The sequence below is a fragment of the Cervus canadensis genome, chromosome X (assembly GCF_019320065.1).
Source record: "Cervus canadensis isolate Bull #8, Minnesota chromosome X, ASM1932006v1, whole genome shotgun sequence".
Taxonomy (NCBI): Eukaryota; Metazoa; Chordata; class Mammalia; order Artiodactyla; family Cervidae; genus Cervus; species Cervus canadensis.
Genome location: NC_057419.1, coordinates 77716664 through 77732670, shown reverse-complemented (window position 1 = coordinate 77732670; position 16007 = coordinate 77716664). Strand labels below are relative to the sequence as shown.

The window sequence follows — 16007 nt, the reverse complement described above, 5'->3', positions numbered from 1 at the left end:
TGTGTTGTATATGATATTACCTACTTATTACTAGCTGGGATGACATGTAGATTGAGAAATAACACTGTGGAACTTGAATGTTGTAAGCCTTATAACAAACAAAAAAGTTAAGGTTGAATTTTAGGTATTTTGAGTATCATCTGCATTAAGAAAAGACTTAGAATCTATCTTTAAAGCCTGTTGATTACCTGTTTTTTCTTTTAAGTAATTTATTTATTATTTTACTTTACAATATTGTGTTGGTTTTGCCATACATTGACTTGAATCTTCCATGGGTGTACATGTGTTCCCCATCCTGATCCCCTCTCCCACCTCCCCCCCCGCCCAATTCCCATCCCTCTGGGTCATCCCAGTGCACCAGCCCTGAGCACCCTGTCTCATGCATCGAACCTGGACTGGCGATTTGTTTCACATATGATAATTTACATGTTTCAGTGCCATTCTCCCATATCATCCCGCCCTCGCCCTCTCCCACAGAGTCCAAAAGACTGTTAAATACATCTGTGTCTCTTTTGCTGTCTTGCATGCAGGGTTATCGTTACCATCTTTCTAAATTCCATATGTATGTGTTAGTATACTGTATTGGTGTTTTTCCTTCTGGCTTACTTCACTCTGTATAATAGGCTCCAATTTCATCCACCTAATTAGAACTGATTCAAATGTCTTCTTTTTAATGGCTGAGTAATATTCCATGGTGTATATGTACCACAGCTTTCTTATTGATTCGTCTGCTGATGGACATCTAGATTGTTTCCATGTCCTGGCTATTGTAAATAGTGCTGTGATGAACATTGGGGTGCACATGTCTCTTTCAGTTCTGGTTTCCTCAGTGTGTATGCCCAGCAGTGGGATTGCTGGGTCATATGGCATTTCTATTTCCAGTTTATTAAGGAATCTCCACACTGTTCTCCATAGTGGCTGTACTAGTTTGCATTCCCACCAACAGTGTAAGAGGGTTCCCTTTTCTCCACACCCTCTCCATCATTTATTCTTTGTAGACTTTTTGATAGCAGCCATTCTGACTGGCGTGAAGTGGTAACTCATTGTGGTTTTGATTTGCATTTCTCTGATAATGAGTGATGTTGAGCATCTTTTCATGTGTTTGTTAGCCATCTGTATGTCTTTGGAGAAATGTCTGTTTAGTTCTTTGGCCCACTTTTTGACTGGGTCTTTTATTTTTCTGGAATTGAGCTGCAGGAGTTGCTTGTATATTTTTGAGATTAATTCTTTGTCCGTTGCTTCGTTTGCTATTTTCTCCCATTTTGAAGGCTGTCTTTTCACCTTGCTTACAGTTTCCTTTGTTGTGCAGATGGCCTGTTTAAAGTCTTTGTTAACTTTGTACTTTCTGTAACAAAGAATATAGAATAAATCTTGAAGTTGGTAATTTATCTCTAAAACTGTACACTAGCGTATCTAATAACTTCATCATATTCTATGAACTTAAAATACAGAACAAGTTTATTCAGTATATTTCAAAATTGTTCATTCTGAGGAATCTAAGTAGAAAATAAGGTACACATTAAACTGTGGACGTTAAGAAAAGGTATGAATGGAATCAGAATAGCAACAGTAATTTCAATACTTAAAGTGAAATTATGGTACAGATCTATTGAGAAGTGACCAGACAAATGTCTTATTTCATTTCATGAGCTTTAATTTTGTGAATTACAATTCTAATTCAGTTGATCGTAGGAGGAACTGTGGTCACTTTAAACCACTGAAGTGTATAAAATAGTATTTATCATATGAGAGTATTTTTTTCATTAATTTACTGTAAATTATTCCAACCTAAAATTCATATTTTGGACACTTTTAAAATTTTTAATATTCTATATCTTTATTTCTAAGAATGAGAAAGTACTTTTTTTCTCAAGACTTATTACTTGACTCTTGTAATTTTTTTAAAGATCTCATTGTTTTATCCAACATATTTTAAAAGAGAGATTGTTAAACCAATAATATCAGATTCTTCATCTTTTTTCTTTCATCTTAATCTGCCCCATTGTCAAAAAAAATGTTTACCAAAAAAGTGATAATAGAATCAGGGTCTATGATGAAATGAAAAAAATTTTTTCTATTTATTTTGATCTTTTAGGTGTTCTCTTTCATAGCCAGTAAACTATCTGAACTCTTAAATGTTTTGGAATCATTTATATTTAGTCACAAAGTTAAAGTAGCTTTACATTGTAGGAAGAATTTCTGAAATGTGTTGTTTTTCACCATTGTGAAAGACCAAAAGAATAGTTTTGAATTTGTGCATATCAAATTTGAAACTGAGGTAAAGGCTAGACTTTGACCCATATAGATCTTAACTGAAATACATATTTTTAAGGGTATTGAGTTAAAAACTTTTAAATGTAACTGTTTTCAGTAGTTCTGGAATTGTTTAGATGTAGTCAAGACTTCATGATTTTTTGTTTCATATGTGATACTATGATACATATAATAAGGAGGAGCAGATTCTCACCTTAGATTACATTTCAGTTTTTATAAGGACAGAACAAGCATTGAAATAAAAAATGGTAGGCATATGGTGTTAATATTTTGGGGAATATATTGTTTAATATTTATGTCCAAAGAACAAACTCTATGAATATAATATATTCATTGCATTGTTCGTGCACAATATTCACTTGAAACTAAACACTATTCTTAAAGAATCAAAAATTTTAAGTATAATTTAAGTGTGAGTAATTATTGTTGCTATACTTTCATGATGATTTTGAAGCAAAGCATACAATGGTTAAGTCTAGAAGAAGATACAGTTTATGATTTGATGTTGTCTTCCATTGACTCAACAGGAGTTAAAAGTATTTACTAAGGTTTTATTTTTATGATTTCTAAAATGCCCTTTTTATAAGATAATTCAGGTGTTTTCTCTTTTTTAGATACTAGATTTCGTATACTAATTGGTTTAGATAGGCTGACACTTAATTTGGAAACTGTTGTTTATGGCAATTTATTTTATGAATACTATATATTTTATGTTCTAATTTTTGTTATTAATTTTGCTGTTAGGAGTTAGCTTAAAATCTTGAACATGATGGAAGATTATTTAATTTTTTTCACAAATCACTTTAAACCTGAAATATGAGTTTTACATATATATAAATTGAAATCTGTGACTAGATTTTTATATAATTATGATCATGTAGTGTATCTGTCTTGAATTCTTTTTTCATGAACTATACCACTTTTAATGGTTGCATAATAGGTTATTAATTGAATACAGTGGGTAAGTGGTTAACACATTATTTCACATTGCACTAATATTAATGCTTAACACCCACTAAATGCTACTGGTACTTTTTGGCTGAAATAGTTTCCTCTTTATATTTTACAGTAGATGATGTTGGGGAAAAATTAGAGCATATGGGGAATACACCATTAAAAATCAGCAGTGATGGTTCACAAGAAGATGTTAAAGAAGATGGATTTGGTTCAGAAGTAATAAAAGTGTATATATTTAAAGCCGAGGCCGAAGATGATGTTGAAATAGGTATAAATACTAAATTTATTGCTATAATGGTTAGGAATTAGAACTTACCTTTTCTGGAAACTATTCTTATACTGCCTTCAAAGTGCAACTTTTTAATAGGTTTCTTTGGGGATGGAATATTTTTAAATTATATATATAAATGTAAAATTGTATATAAATATATAAATATGGTACAGAACAAATCACTCTTAGGTTCTTTCAAACGTGTAGAAGATTCCAGTTGAGATTTCAAAACATGAGTGGAGGGAGTTTGGTTTAGAATAGGAAATTGTGAGTATTTAAGGGTAGTCTAGAGGCAGGCTGCTTGGATTTTAATCGTAGTTCTACCATTTAGCTGGCCTTTGGTGAATTACTTAACCTCCTTCTATGTCAGTTTCCTCATCCATAAAATGGTCATAATGGTAGTAACTACCTTATGATATTATTGCAAGGATTAAATGGATAAATACATGTAAAAGACGAAGTGCTTTGCACATACATTGTTATTTCTTAGTAATGACTGATATTTTTTTTAATGACTGATAATTTAAAGTGAACTTTATATGATAATTAATTCTCTTGACACTTAGAATATGTGGGGGGAGTATTTTTCTAAAGGAAAATATTTTAATATATCTTACTTATTATAATATAAAGTGTGCTCAGTCATGTCCAACTCTTTGTGACCCCAGGGACTATAGCCCACCAGGCTCCTCTGTCCATGGGATTTTCCAGGCAAGAATACTTGAGTAGGTTGCCATTTCCTTCTCTAGGGGATCTTCCAAATCCAGGGATCGAACCTGGGTCCACCTGGGAGGAAATTATTCCATGATGCTTACTGATTTTGATACATGTTTTAACTTTTAAGGTGGAACAGAGATTGTCACAGAGAGTGAGTACACCAATGGACATTCTGTAGCTGGAGTGCTTGACCAGAGCCGAATGCAGCGGGAGAAGATGGTTTACATGGCAGTTAAAGATTCTTCTCAAGAAGAAGATGATATCAGTAAGAAAAAAAATGGCACTGTAGTGACTCATCCATAGCCATCATGCATTCTTTTCTGAAAAAAGCAATCTCAGATTTAAGCACTACATAGTAGAAAATATCAATAAAATAAGTCTGACCCTTTGCTATAATTAAAAGGGAAGGGTCCTTTTGACTATTCATGCATATGTGTATTGTTCAAGTGAGCAAACATAAAGATATTGTATCTCAGATACTTGGGATACAGAGATCAGCAACATACGGTTCCTGACTTTACTAGAGCTCACAAATACGTAGGTAATTACTGAGAATCTACTTTGTGTGTGTGTTGCATGTGTTGCATATATTATCTCATTTAATTCTTATAACTCATTTCTGAGGTAGGTGGTATTATCCCTGTTTAATGGAAGCAGAAAATGCTCAAAGAAGTTAAGCAGTTGCCCATGGTCATCTAATATTAAATGAGGAAGATAGGATTTAAATTCATGACTGCCTAACTGCTGCCAGGGTTCTTTGCACATGGCAGTGAGCACTGTTGACCTCTCTCTGAGTTTAGCAGTGGAAGGGCTAACTGGTTGTTTCCTTCTGCTGCTGAGGCATTGGCTGAGTAAGTATTCTTCCAAGTCAAGCCACCAGGATTTTTACTTATTATGCTGTTGATGATCTCTAAGTAGTTGCTGCTTAAGGTTTCTTGGAACTGAGTACCACACAGGGTGAAAAAAGCTCCTGACATTTCCTTTCCTGCCATAGTACACATTTCCTTATAAAGACATTTTGCTTTCTTCCTACTTTCTCCTCACCTCAGTATAGGAATGCAGCCCTTCCCTAAGGCTTTTTCTGTCTTCTTGTCATGCTGAAACAAAAACTACTTTGATTTGCCCTGGAAGAGCAAGAGCCTCCCCTTGAGTGCATTACCTTGACAATACTTAACTTTACCTGTACTACACTATGATCCCCACTCCTCAGATTTCCTTCCCTAGCATTCATAGGGAGCTGAATTCCAATCCCAAACATGAATAATATACCACAGCTGAAAATGTCAAAAACAAATGAGTCTAGGGGACTTTATTAGAAAAAGAATTTCTACTTGATCTCTAAATTCTTTACTTCTTTTTTATTCATTGGTCAGTAAGAAGGGGAACAATGGAAGATGGGAGACTTAAGCTTAGGTTAGCTGATGCCAGAATTCCATGGGGATGTACAAAATTTAGACCAGTGTCTCCTTCTGGTTAATTGAAAGAAAGGAACCTAGGAGAGGGATACTTTTCTCCCATATTTTTTCCACATTTTTCAAGTGAGTAGAAAATACCACTGTGTGAATTAAAGGAAAAGCATGGATTCAAGCCAGTTTTCTGTTTAACAGATTAAATCTAAGTGGATTATTTCACATAAAATAAACTTATTGACCCTCTAGGTTTAAATTTTTTTATACTAACACTGTATTTTTTAAAATATCTAGCTTAATGTTTTTGTCTTCAGTAAGGTCTCTGAAAATCCTGCCTCTTAACAGGTGTCCACATAGCCTTGAGCACCAGCATTTTATATTATAACCATGTATATATATGGTTTTCTTGCTTTAATTTTTAATTCTTCTTCAGTTACTAGTATTTTTGACAATTTTTTAATTGCATGTACAGTACTGCATTTAAGTTACTACATTAAGTAGGATAGCATGGACCACTTTCTAATAATTGATTCTATGGGAAATGCTTCTGAGTTCCAAAGAATTATCAACCAGAATTATGGAATACAATTCTTCTTATAAATATGTAATGCCCAATGGACTATAAAATCAGTCAGTATATTTTAAGCATACATGTTTTATATAAATTGAAAGTCATTTTCATAGGATTAGGTTCTAAGAGGAGGGTAAGAATTTTGATAAATTATTGTCTCCTAGTGGCACTAGCCTCCCAAATGCCTAATATAATTTTTAAATTTACCAAATTGAAATCTTGAAAGATAATTATTTGGAAATTTTTACCCATTTAGTAAATATTTGGGGTTATAAACAAACAATTATTTCTAAAATTTAGGTTGTGCTGAAATAGCAGATGAAGTATACATGGAAGTCATTGTAGGGGAAGAGGAAGGAACTTTCCCTGAGACTCAACTTGAGCACTTTGATGTTAATAAAACAATTGTCCCTATTGTCTGGGCTGTGGTATATTTTTAACTGTTATTTTTTAACCTGACAAGTACATAACATTTGATCAGCCTTTAGGTCATTAAATATGCTATGCTAATCACCCCCATGAGTTGGCTAATACTATAAAATGTTTTGCTGTGGACTGATTCATCTCAAGTTACTTACATGATTTTTATACCACATATCTGTTATTTAAAATGAACTTTGCTTAATGCATTTTTTTTCAGTAGGGTTTATTTTATATCCTACCTGTATAAGTGAGCAGCATGAAAGTTTAATTTTTCTTAAATAGGAATGTGCTTTGAAAATTGGTCCTTCCTCTTTTGTACTAACACCATAAACAATAAGATATTGGGCTTTGAAAAGGAACAGAAATCTAGGTGTGCTCTTCTAGGAAGTATATAATGAAAGGTAAATTAATCTAGTTATTTTTTCCCTTTCTATTTGATCTCATTCCTACTTAATTTTCAGGATGGTCCAGGTATATTCTTTATTTTGAAAAATTTTGTTGTTCAAATGCATTAATTTATCTTTATTTTTCAAAGTTTCATTCATTCAGCAGTCATTTGTTGAGCATTTTCAATTTTGAGGGTATTCTGCAGAAATATCTACTCTTTTTTTTAAATTAAAAACTATAATTTAATTGTAAATCAAGGAGTCTTGTTTTCATTTGCATAGTAAGAACAGCTCCCATTTCCAATCTTTTAATTTACTTTTTATTTGGAAGAAAATTGCTATACAATATTGTGTTGGTTTCTGCCATACAACAAAGCGAATCAGTCATAATTATACGTATATTGCCTCCCTCTTCTCCCTCCTGTCCCCCAGCCCCACTCCTCTAGGTCATCACAGAGTACCAGGCTGGGTTCCCTGTGTTATACAGCAACTTCTCACCAGCTGTCTCTTTTACACATGGCAGTGTATATTTGTCGAGGCTACTTTCTCTGTTCATCCCACTCTTCTCTTCTCCCACTGTGTCCACAAGTCCATTTTCTATGTCCGTGTTTCCATTCCTTCCCTGTTAATAGGTTCATCAATACCATTTTTCTAGATTCCATATATATGCCTGAATATACTGTGTTTATTTTTCTCTTTCTGACTTACTTCACTTTGTGTAACAGGCTCTAGGTTCATCCATCACACTAGAACTGACTCAGATCATTTCTTTTTAAGGCTGAGTGATATTCCATTGTATATATGTACCACATCTTCTTTATCAATTCATTTGTCAATGGGCATCTAGGTTGCTTCCATGTCCTAGCGATTGTACATAGTGCTGTTGTAAACATTGAGGGTACATGTGTCTTTCTGAACTGTGGGATTGCTGGGTCATATGGTAGTTTTATTCCTAGTTTTTTAAGGAATCTCCATACTGTTCTCCATAGTGGCTGTATCAACTTACATTCCCACCAACAGTGCAAGAGGGTTCCCTTTTCCCCACATTCTCTCCAGCATTTGTTTGTGGATTTTTTGATGATTCCCACTCTGACTGGTATGCGGTGATACACTTACTGTAATTTTGATTTGAATTTCTCTAATAGTGATGTTGAACATCTTTTCATCCATTTGTTGGCCATCTATATGTCTTCTTTGGAGAAGTGATCTGTTGCCCATTTTTTGATTGATCTAGTATTGAGCTGTATGTGCTGCTAAAGTGTGTAAACTTTAGAGATTAATCCTTTGTCAGTTGTTTCATTTAAAATTATTTTCTCTTATTCTGAGGGTTGTCTTTTCATCTTGTTTATTGTTTCATTTGTAGTGCAAGAGCTTTTCAGTTTAATTAGGTCCCATTTGTTTACTTTTGTTTTTATTTCCATTATTCTCAGAGGTAGATCAAAGAGGATCTTGCTGTGATTTTTATTCAAGAGTGTACTTCCTATGTTTTCCTCTAAGAGCTTTATAGTTTCTGGCTTTACCTATTAAGTCTTTAATCCATTTTGAGTTTATTTTTGTTTGTGGTGTTAGGAAATATTGTAGTTTCTTTCCAAGTAGCTGTCCAGTTTTCCCAGCACCACTTATTAAAGAAACTATCCTTTCTCCATTGAATATGCTTGCCTTCTTTGTCAAAGACAAAGTGCCTATAGGTGCATGGGTTTATCTCTGGACTTTCTATCTTGTTCCATTGGTCTATATTTCTGTTTTTGTGCCAGTACCATACTGTCTTCATGACTGTAGGTTTGTAGTATAGTCTGAAGTCAGGAAGGTTGATTCCTCCAGCTCTGTTTTTCTTTTTCAAGATTGCTTTGGCTATTTGGGATCTTTTGTGCTTCCACAGGGTCTTTTGTGCTTCTGCACAAATTGTGAAATTGTTTGTTCTGGTTTTGTGAAAAATATATTTGTAGTTTGATAGGGATTACATTGAATCTGTAGATTACTTTGGGTAATATAATCATTTTCATATTGTATCTCTCCATCTGTTTATGTCATCTTTGATTCATAGTTTTCTGCATATAGGTCTTTTGTCTCTTTAGGCAGGTCTATTCCTAGGTATTTTATTCTTTTTGTTGTAGTGGTGAATGGGCTTCTTTGATTAATTTCTCCTGATTTTTCATTGTTAGTACATAGGAATACAAGCAATTTTTGTGTACTAATTTTATATCCTGCAACTTTATTACATTCATTGCTTAGCTCTAGTAATTTTCTGGTGACATCTTTAGGGTTTTCTATGTATAATATCATGTCATCAGCAAGCAGTGAGAGTTTTGCTTCTTTTCCAATCTGTATTCCTTTTATTTCTTTTTCTTCTCTGATTGCTGTGGCTAGGTCGTCCAAAACGATGTTGAATTGTAGTGGTGAGAGTGGGCACCCTTGTCTTGTTCCTGGTCTTAGAGGAAGTGCTTTCAGTTTTTCACCACTGAGATTAATGTTTGCTGTGGGTTTGTCATGTATGGCCTTTATTATGTTGAGGTATTGATCCATCTTTGCCTACTTTCTAGAGAGTTTTTATCATAAATGGGTAATGATTTTTGTGAAAAGCTTTGTGAAAAGCTTTCTCTGCATATATTGAGATGATTATATGATTTTATCTTTCAATTTATTAATAATATATATCACATTGATTTGGGTATATTGAAGAATCCTTGCATCCCTGGGATCAAGCCCACTTGATCGTGATGCACGATCCTTTTAAAATGTTGCTGGATTCTGTTTGCTAGAATTTTGTTGAGGATTTTTGTATCTATGTTCATCAGTGACGTGCTTAGTCACTCAGTTGTGTCCAACTCCTTGCAAACCCTTGGACTGTACCCGCCAGGCTCCTCTGCCATGGGGATTCTCCAGGCAAGAATACTGGAGTGGGTTGCCATGCCCTCTTCCAGGGGATCTTCCCTACCCAGGGATTGAACTGAAGTCTCCCACATTGCAGGCAGATTCTTTACTATCTAAGCCACCAGGGAAGCCCAAGAACACTGGAGTGGGTAGCCTATCCCTTCTCCAGGGGATCTTCCCAGCCCAGGAATCAAACTGGGGTCTCCTGCATTGCAGGTGGATTTTTTACCAGCTGAGCTACCAGGGAAGCCCATCATCAGTGATACTGGCCTATGATTTTCTTTTTTTGTGGTATCTTTGTCTGGTTTTGGTGTCAGGGTGATGATGGCCTCATAGAATATCTACTCAGGTTTGATATAGAAAGTAAGGTTTTCCTATAAATTAGTAGTTCCAAGGATGTTCACAGCAGCCCTTACTTTCAGTGTGTGAAATTATCTAATCTATGGGAGTGGAAGAACTCAACAACAAAAAGTTTAATCCAAGGAATGGTGATTGATGTAAGATTTTGTAGATGTGATCCATTGATAATTGTTATACTCAGTCTATCAGTTTTTAATTTGTCTTTTTTTTTAAGGAGATGAAAGAAGAGTTTCTCGAAGGTATGAAGATTGTCAGTCATCAGGTGAGAGAGCATTATATGTGAGATGTAAGTTAAGTAGCTGGTTTTGTATATTCTTGGTAGATAAAGAGTTACTAGTTTGTGTGTACAGACCCATTAGACTCTTATTTGCCTAGTCAAGGAATTTTATTTAGAGACGTAATGTATGTAATTCTGTGAACGCAGTTCATTTTAGATTTACCTCAGGATTTCCCTTGAGGTCCACTGGTTAAGACTCCATGTGCCCACTGCAGGAGGTGCAGATTTGATTCCTGATTGGGGAACTGAGATCTCACATGCCACACGATGTTGCCAGAAAGTAAAAATAAAAAATTTCTTTTTCAAGGTACAAATGTCAGGCCACTTACTGCATGGGCCATAAAAGGTTACTATGAAAAAAATTATAGAAATTTTTCTGACTTGAAAATAAAAATTGCCCATGATATCAGCCATTTGTTAATGTTCTCCTTAGGATGGAACTATTTTCTTAATTTCTGTGCAGCCAGTAGATTTATATAGATGTTACATAAAACTCATGTGTCAGCTTAAGTATTTTTTAGTTTTAATGTACTTCATATAGTGTTTTTTATTCCATGCTTGATAGTTATTTTTATTTTCTTACACAGGGGGAATAAAGTATCTGACTATCTTGTTTCTAACCTTAGGAGGTTTTTCACTCTCTAAATTTAAATATAGATTTCAGGTGAATTAATGAGAGACATACATATCATAGCATTTAAGCTAAACAGTATCTTGGGCTACATTTTTAAACTAAATTGCATAACACAAGAGATTGTGAGAACTGATATTTTATTAAGTATTTTGTATACACTGATTCCATTGAAATTTTGGTAAATTGCCTGTCACATTTATCTTAACTCTTAAAAAATCAATCTTACTACTTTTAAACATTAAGTAAACCATTTTGAAGCATAAATACAAGAAGTTGTTGTTTGTCATGTATTATACAGTTACCATGATTGTATTGGTTGTCTGACATGTATAAATTAATTCTTTGCTAAATCTCTTTAATTTCATCAGCCTTCATTAGTGAGAAAATTGAGCTGATGTAAAGATTTTGTTCATGGTCATAAAATTCAGTTTCTTACGTTTCATTTACCTGATCAGTTTGTTCCTTTAGGATGAATAAACTGGGATATTTTAAAGTTAATTTCACATGGTATCATATTTTTGCATATTCACTTGAGAGATGAGTGTACTTTGTGAAATTTAGCACTTCAATGGCAATTGAATGCCAAGTTTTCTCTAGTAATTCATCTAATCAAAATGAAAAGAGTATAAATATATATAGTTTAATGGTGTATTGATTTTTTTCAGGAAATACTTTAGACTCAACATTAGAAAACAGAAGTAGTACAGCAGCACAATACCTTCAAATCTGTGATAGTATTAATACAAATAAAGTACTTAAACAAAAAACCAAGAAGAGGAGAAGGGGAGAAACAAGGCAGTGGCAAACAGGTAAAATACTAATACATTGCTTTATGAATATTATAATTACTTGAAATGCAGTAGTATTTTTTGTAACCTGAGAATATAAGTCAGTTGTTTGTAGTGTAGTTAGTCCTACTCTCATATACTTGTGTTTTATCTAAATAGTTGTTTTTTTTAAAAAATGTTTTACTGTTACTTAGCAAATCTGTGCTTGTTTGCTTTTTATCCAGGTGATGTTTTTTAAAAGAGAATTTTCAGGTTGTTACAAAATGCATGTGATACAGCATTTTGGCAGATAAATGGTCTATAGTAGAGTGCTGCTCATTATGTTTTAGCGTGCTCAGTTCATTCTCTTAGTCATGTCTGACTTTGCGACACCATGGACTTCAGCACACCAGGCTTCTCTGTCCATCACTAACTCCTGGAGCTTTACTTTATTATAAGTTGCGTTTAATCTACATCTTGTCTTACAGGGTTTTATTCTACTAGTATAGTTCTCACATTGTGAATGTCAGCTAATTTTGCTATCTTTGTTGTAAAACCCTTTTAAAACAGTCTGGCCAAATGTTCCAACTTCCGTTTTTGTTTTTTTTGTTTGTTTGTTTGTTTGTTTTAATCTAGCTGTTATAATAGGCCCTGATGGACAACCCCTGACAGTGTATCCTTGCCATATTTGCACAAAAAAGTTTAAATCCAGAGGATTCTTGAAAAGACACATGAAGAATCATCCTGATCATTTGATGAGAAAAAAGTATCAGTGTACAGATTGTGACTTTACAACTAACAAGAAAGTGAGTTTCCATAACCATTTAGAAAGCCATAAGCTTATAAACAAAGTTGACAAAACCCATGAATTTACAGAATACACACGAAGATACAGAGAAGCTAGTCCATTGAGTTCAAATAAACTTATATTAAGAGACAAGGAGCCGAAGATGCACAAGTGCAAATACTGTGACTATGAAACTGCAGAACAAGGACTGTTAAACCGACATTTACTGGCTGTTCACAGCAAGAATTTTCCTCATGTTTGTGTTGAGTGTGGGAAGGGCTTTCGACATCCTTCTGAACTCAAGAAACATATGAGAACCCATACTGGTGAGAAGCCATATCAGTGTCAGTATTGTGTTTTCAGGTGTGCAGATCAATCAAATTTGAAAACTCATATTAAGTCTAAACATGGTAACAATTTACCATATAAATGTGAGCATTGTCCCCAAGCATTTGGTGATGAGAGAGAACTTCAACGCCATCTGGATTTGTTTCAAGGACATAAGACACACCAGTGTCCTCATTGTGACCATAAGAGCACCAACTCAAGTGACCTTAAGCGGCACATCATATCTGTCCACACTAAGGATTTTCCTCACAAATGTGAGGTCTGTGATAAAGGTTTCCATCGCCCTTCTGAGCTCAAAAAGCATAGTGATATCCATAAGGGTAGGAAGATTCATCAGTGTAGGCACTGTGACTTTAAAACATCAGATCCATTTATTCTTAGTGGTCATATCCTTTCAGTTCATACTAAGGATCAGTCATTGAAGTGTAAAAGATGCAAAAGAGGGTTCAGACAACAAAATGAGCTCAAAAAGCATATGAAGACTCACACTGGAAGGAAGATTTACCAATGTGAGTATTGTGAATACAGCACTACAGATGCATCTGGCTTTAAACGACATGTGATATCAATACATACAAAAGACTATCCACACAGGTGTGAATTCTGCAAGAAGGGATTCCGACGACCATCAGAAAAAAATCAGCATATTATGAGGCACCACAAGGAGGCTCTTATATAATAAGATCAATATAAAGAAAAGCTATTTAGAAAATATGACATGCTACATGGGAAGATAATTTCACAAACTGTTTCACCTGGTTACATAGCTTGATATTAAATTATAAATTTACATTCTTTTTATTAAAGATCTTAATGTATTTGAATTGAGAGGGGATCTCATAGCCCTTTGAAATTACTTAAAGAATTTAAGGAGCACCATAGAATGGTTGCAGAAAACCTTATTGTCTATTTAATGGTATAAACATAATTCAACTACAGAGGGGAAGAGCAAAGACAACCACTTTATTTGGCTGATCATACTAGAGACAAATCTTTCTGAAAAGATCATATCTAATTAAGGAGTGATGCTTTGCTTTGGCAAACAAGTCTCACTTTTATGCAGTTTTAGAAATGGGATGGAAAAATAAAATGCAGTCATCCATCAGTCACTTAGTCACTGCATCTTTATATGGTACCTGGAAATTGAATTCCAGAAATGGCAAAAGTTTTGTGTATTCATTAAAAGAAATTTCACTGAAAAACAGGTTAGATTAATTCAATACTATTTAGAAGGATTTCAAAGCTACTAAGGTTTTATTACAGGATAGGATGTTTAAAATACAGCATTCTGTACTGAAGTCTAAAGATTAAAATTCCCCTTTTTTCTGATGTTCAAGTTGATTGATGTTCAGTATGGCATATATGACAAAAGTATATTTGAGTCAAATGTGGCTTTCTAAAATGGACGCAACAGTAATGTTGCAAACAAAGCTAGCACTATATTTCTTAATGATATTAAGATTAAATTGAGAGAACACAGTTTTCTTAAATATTTAGTTTTTTTAGGACAGTCATAGCAAGTATGATTGTTCCAGTCTTACTTGCTCTAATGTTTAAAGGTGCAATTTTATGCCATTATTGAAAATTTTGATTTTTAAAATCTATATACCATATTATTAACATACATTTTCAATGTGAGGCAGTATTTATGCAGTATTTAACAAAACACTATGCTGCCAATAGAGCTTGAAGGTGGATATTCAGTTTACATTGTATAAAATATGCATCCTTTTAACAACACTTTATGTTAGCATGCTGCAAATCAACATGGCGCTTAATATAAAAAGCTGGTTTAGGGAAATTTAATGAAAATCCTGTTCATAAATGTAATGCATATGATGTGTACTTTTAAGTTTTAGTTGCTTCATGTTTACACTCAGCTGTTCAGTATAATTAAAATGTAATTTTACTCCATGCTATATTGTGGCTTTGTGTTTTAAATAATGTTCACCTTTCTGTTTTTGCACCAGGTAAGAATCAGTTCCTTGAGAATAAATTTTTTATCTTTCTTAATTCAGAATATTAAATTTGGAAAATCTAAAGTTGTGTGTCATGTGGTTGTAAATGATGTACACGCTGTAAGATAAGATTGTCACTGTTAATGTGGGATTATTATTTCTAAATGTTACTCATTGAAATGAGCATACAATAAAAAGCATTTATTGCACTTAAAGGCTTTATGAGTTTATTTAAAGTTGTGTTATAATGTCCATTCTTGCTTTCAAGACTTTTTACTTGAGTAAAAAGACTTTTTACTTTTTACTTAAAATTGCTCTTAGGCATTTTTTGTCTGCAGTTTAATGTTTTATAGAATTTTGTGCATAAAGGCTTTATGAGTTTATTTAAAGTTGTGTTATAATGTCTATTCTTGCTTTCAAGACTTTTTACTTAAGTAAAAAGACTTTTTACTTAAAATTACTCTTAGGCATTTTTTGTCTGCAGTTTAATGTTTTATAGAATTTTGTGCATTAACAACATGAGCTAGGAATTTAAACAGTTATGATGGCTATAGCATGATTATTCCTCAAAATTTTTTGTTAAAACCATGATGGAATGCTTTAAAGTTGCTCATCTTAAGACTTGAGACTTAGTATTATAGGGAAAACTAAAAATTCTTAGCCTGCTTAAGTAACATGATCCTAAAAAATGAATCTAATTATGTTCCCATAGACGAATATACATTCATTAAGTCAAGGCTTTGAGAAAGATTCTGCAAATGAGCATAGTAGTCAGTGTTCAGTAGAATTCATGTACCTAGATATATAGCACTGTTGCTTAAGACTCTGTCAGTTGGGTTAATTATTCTTTAATGATCACTAAGAGAAAAAGCCATTACATGTTAGACCAGTGTTTTAAGCTTTAATGTCTATAGTTTGTCTAGGGATAGTGTTAAAATACATATTCTAACTCAATAGGTGTGAGCTGGGGTCTACTATTCTGCATTTCTATCAAGCT

General features: G+C 33.6%; 1 protein-coding gene across 8 annotated transcripts in view; it reads left to right on the top strand.

Moving 5' to 3' along the window:
• The window catches only part of ZNF711 (zinc finger protein 711), a 28578-nt gene extending 13353 nt beyond the window's left edge, over positions 1-15225 (top strand). For 7 of the 8 annotated variants that reach the window (XM_043458934.1, XM_043458939.1, XM_043458932.1 and 4 more), the window contains 5 exons: positions 3344-3499; positions 4347-4484; positions 10454-10501; positions 11816-11959; positions 12554-15225. In XM_043458934.1, the coding sequence (XP_043314869.1) occupies positions 3344-3499; positions 4347-4484; positions 10454-10501; positions 11816-11959; positions 12554-13731 (1664 nt within the window). In that variant the 3' untranslated portion in view covers positions 13732-15225. Of the gene's footprint in view, positions 1-3343; positions 3500-4346; positions 4485-6499; positions 6634-10452; positions 10502-11815; positions 11960-12553 lie in introns of all 8 variants that reach the window. The other variant, XM_043458940.1, reaches the window with a different exon arrangement.
• The last annotated feature ends 782 nt before the right edge of the window (positions 15226-16007 follow it).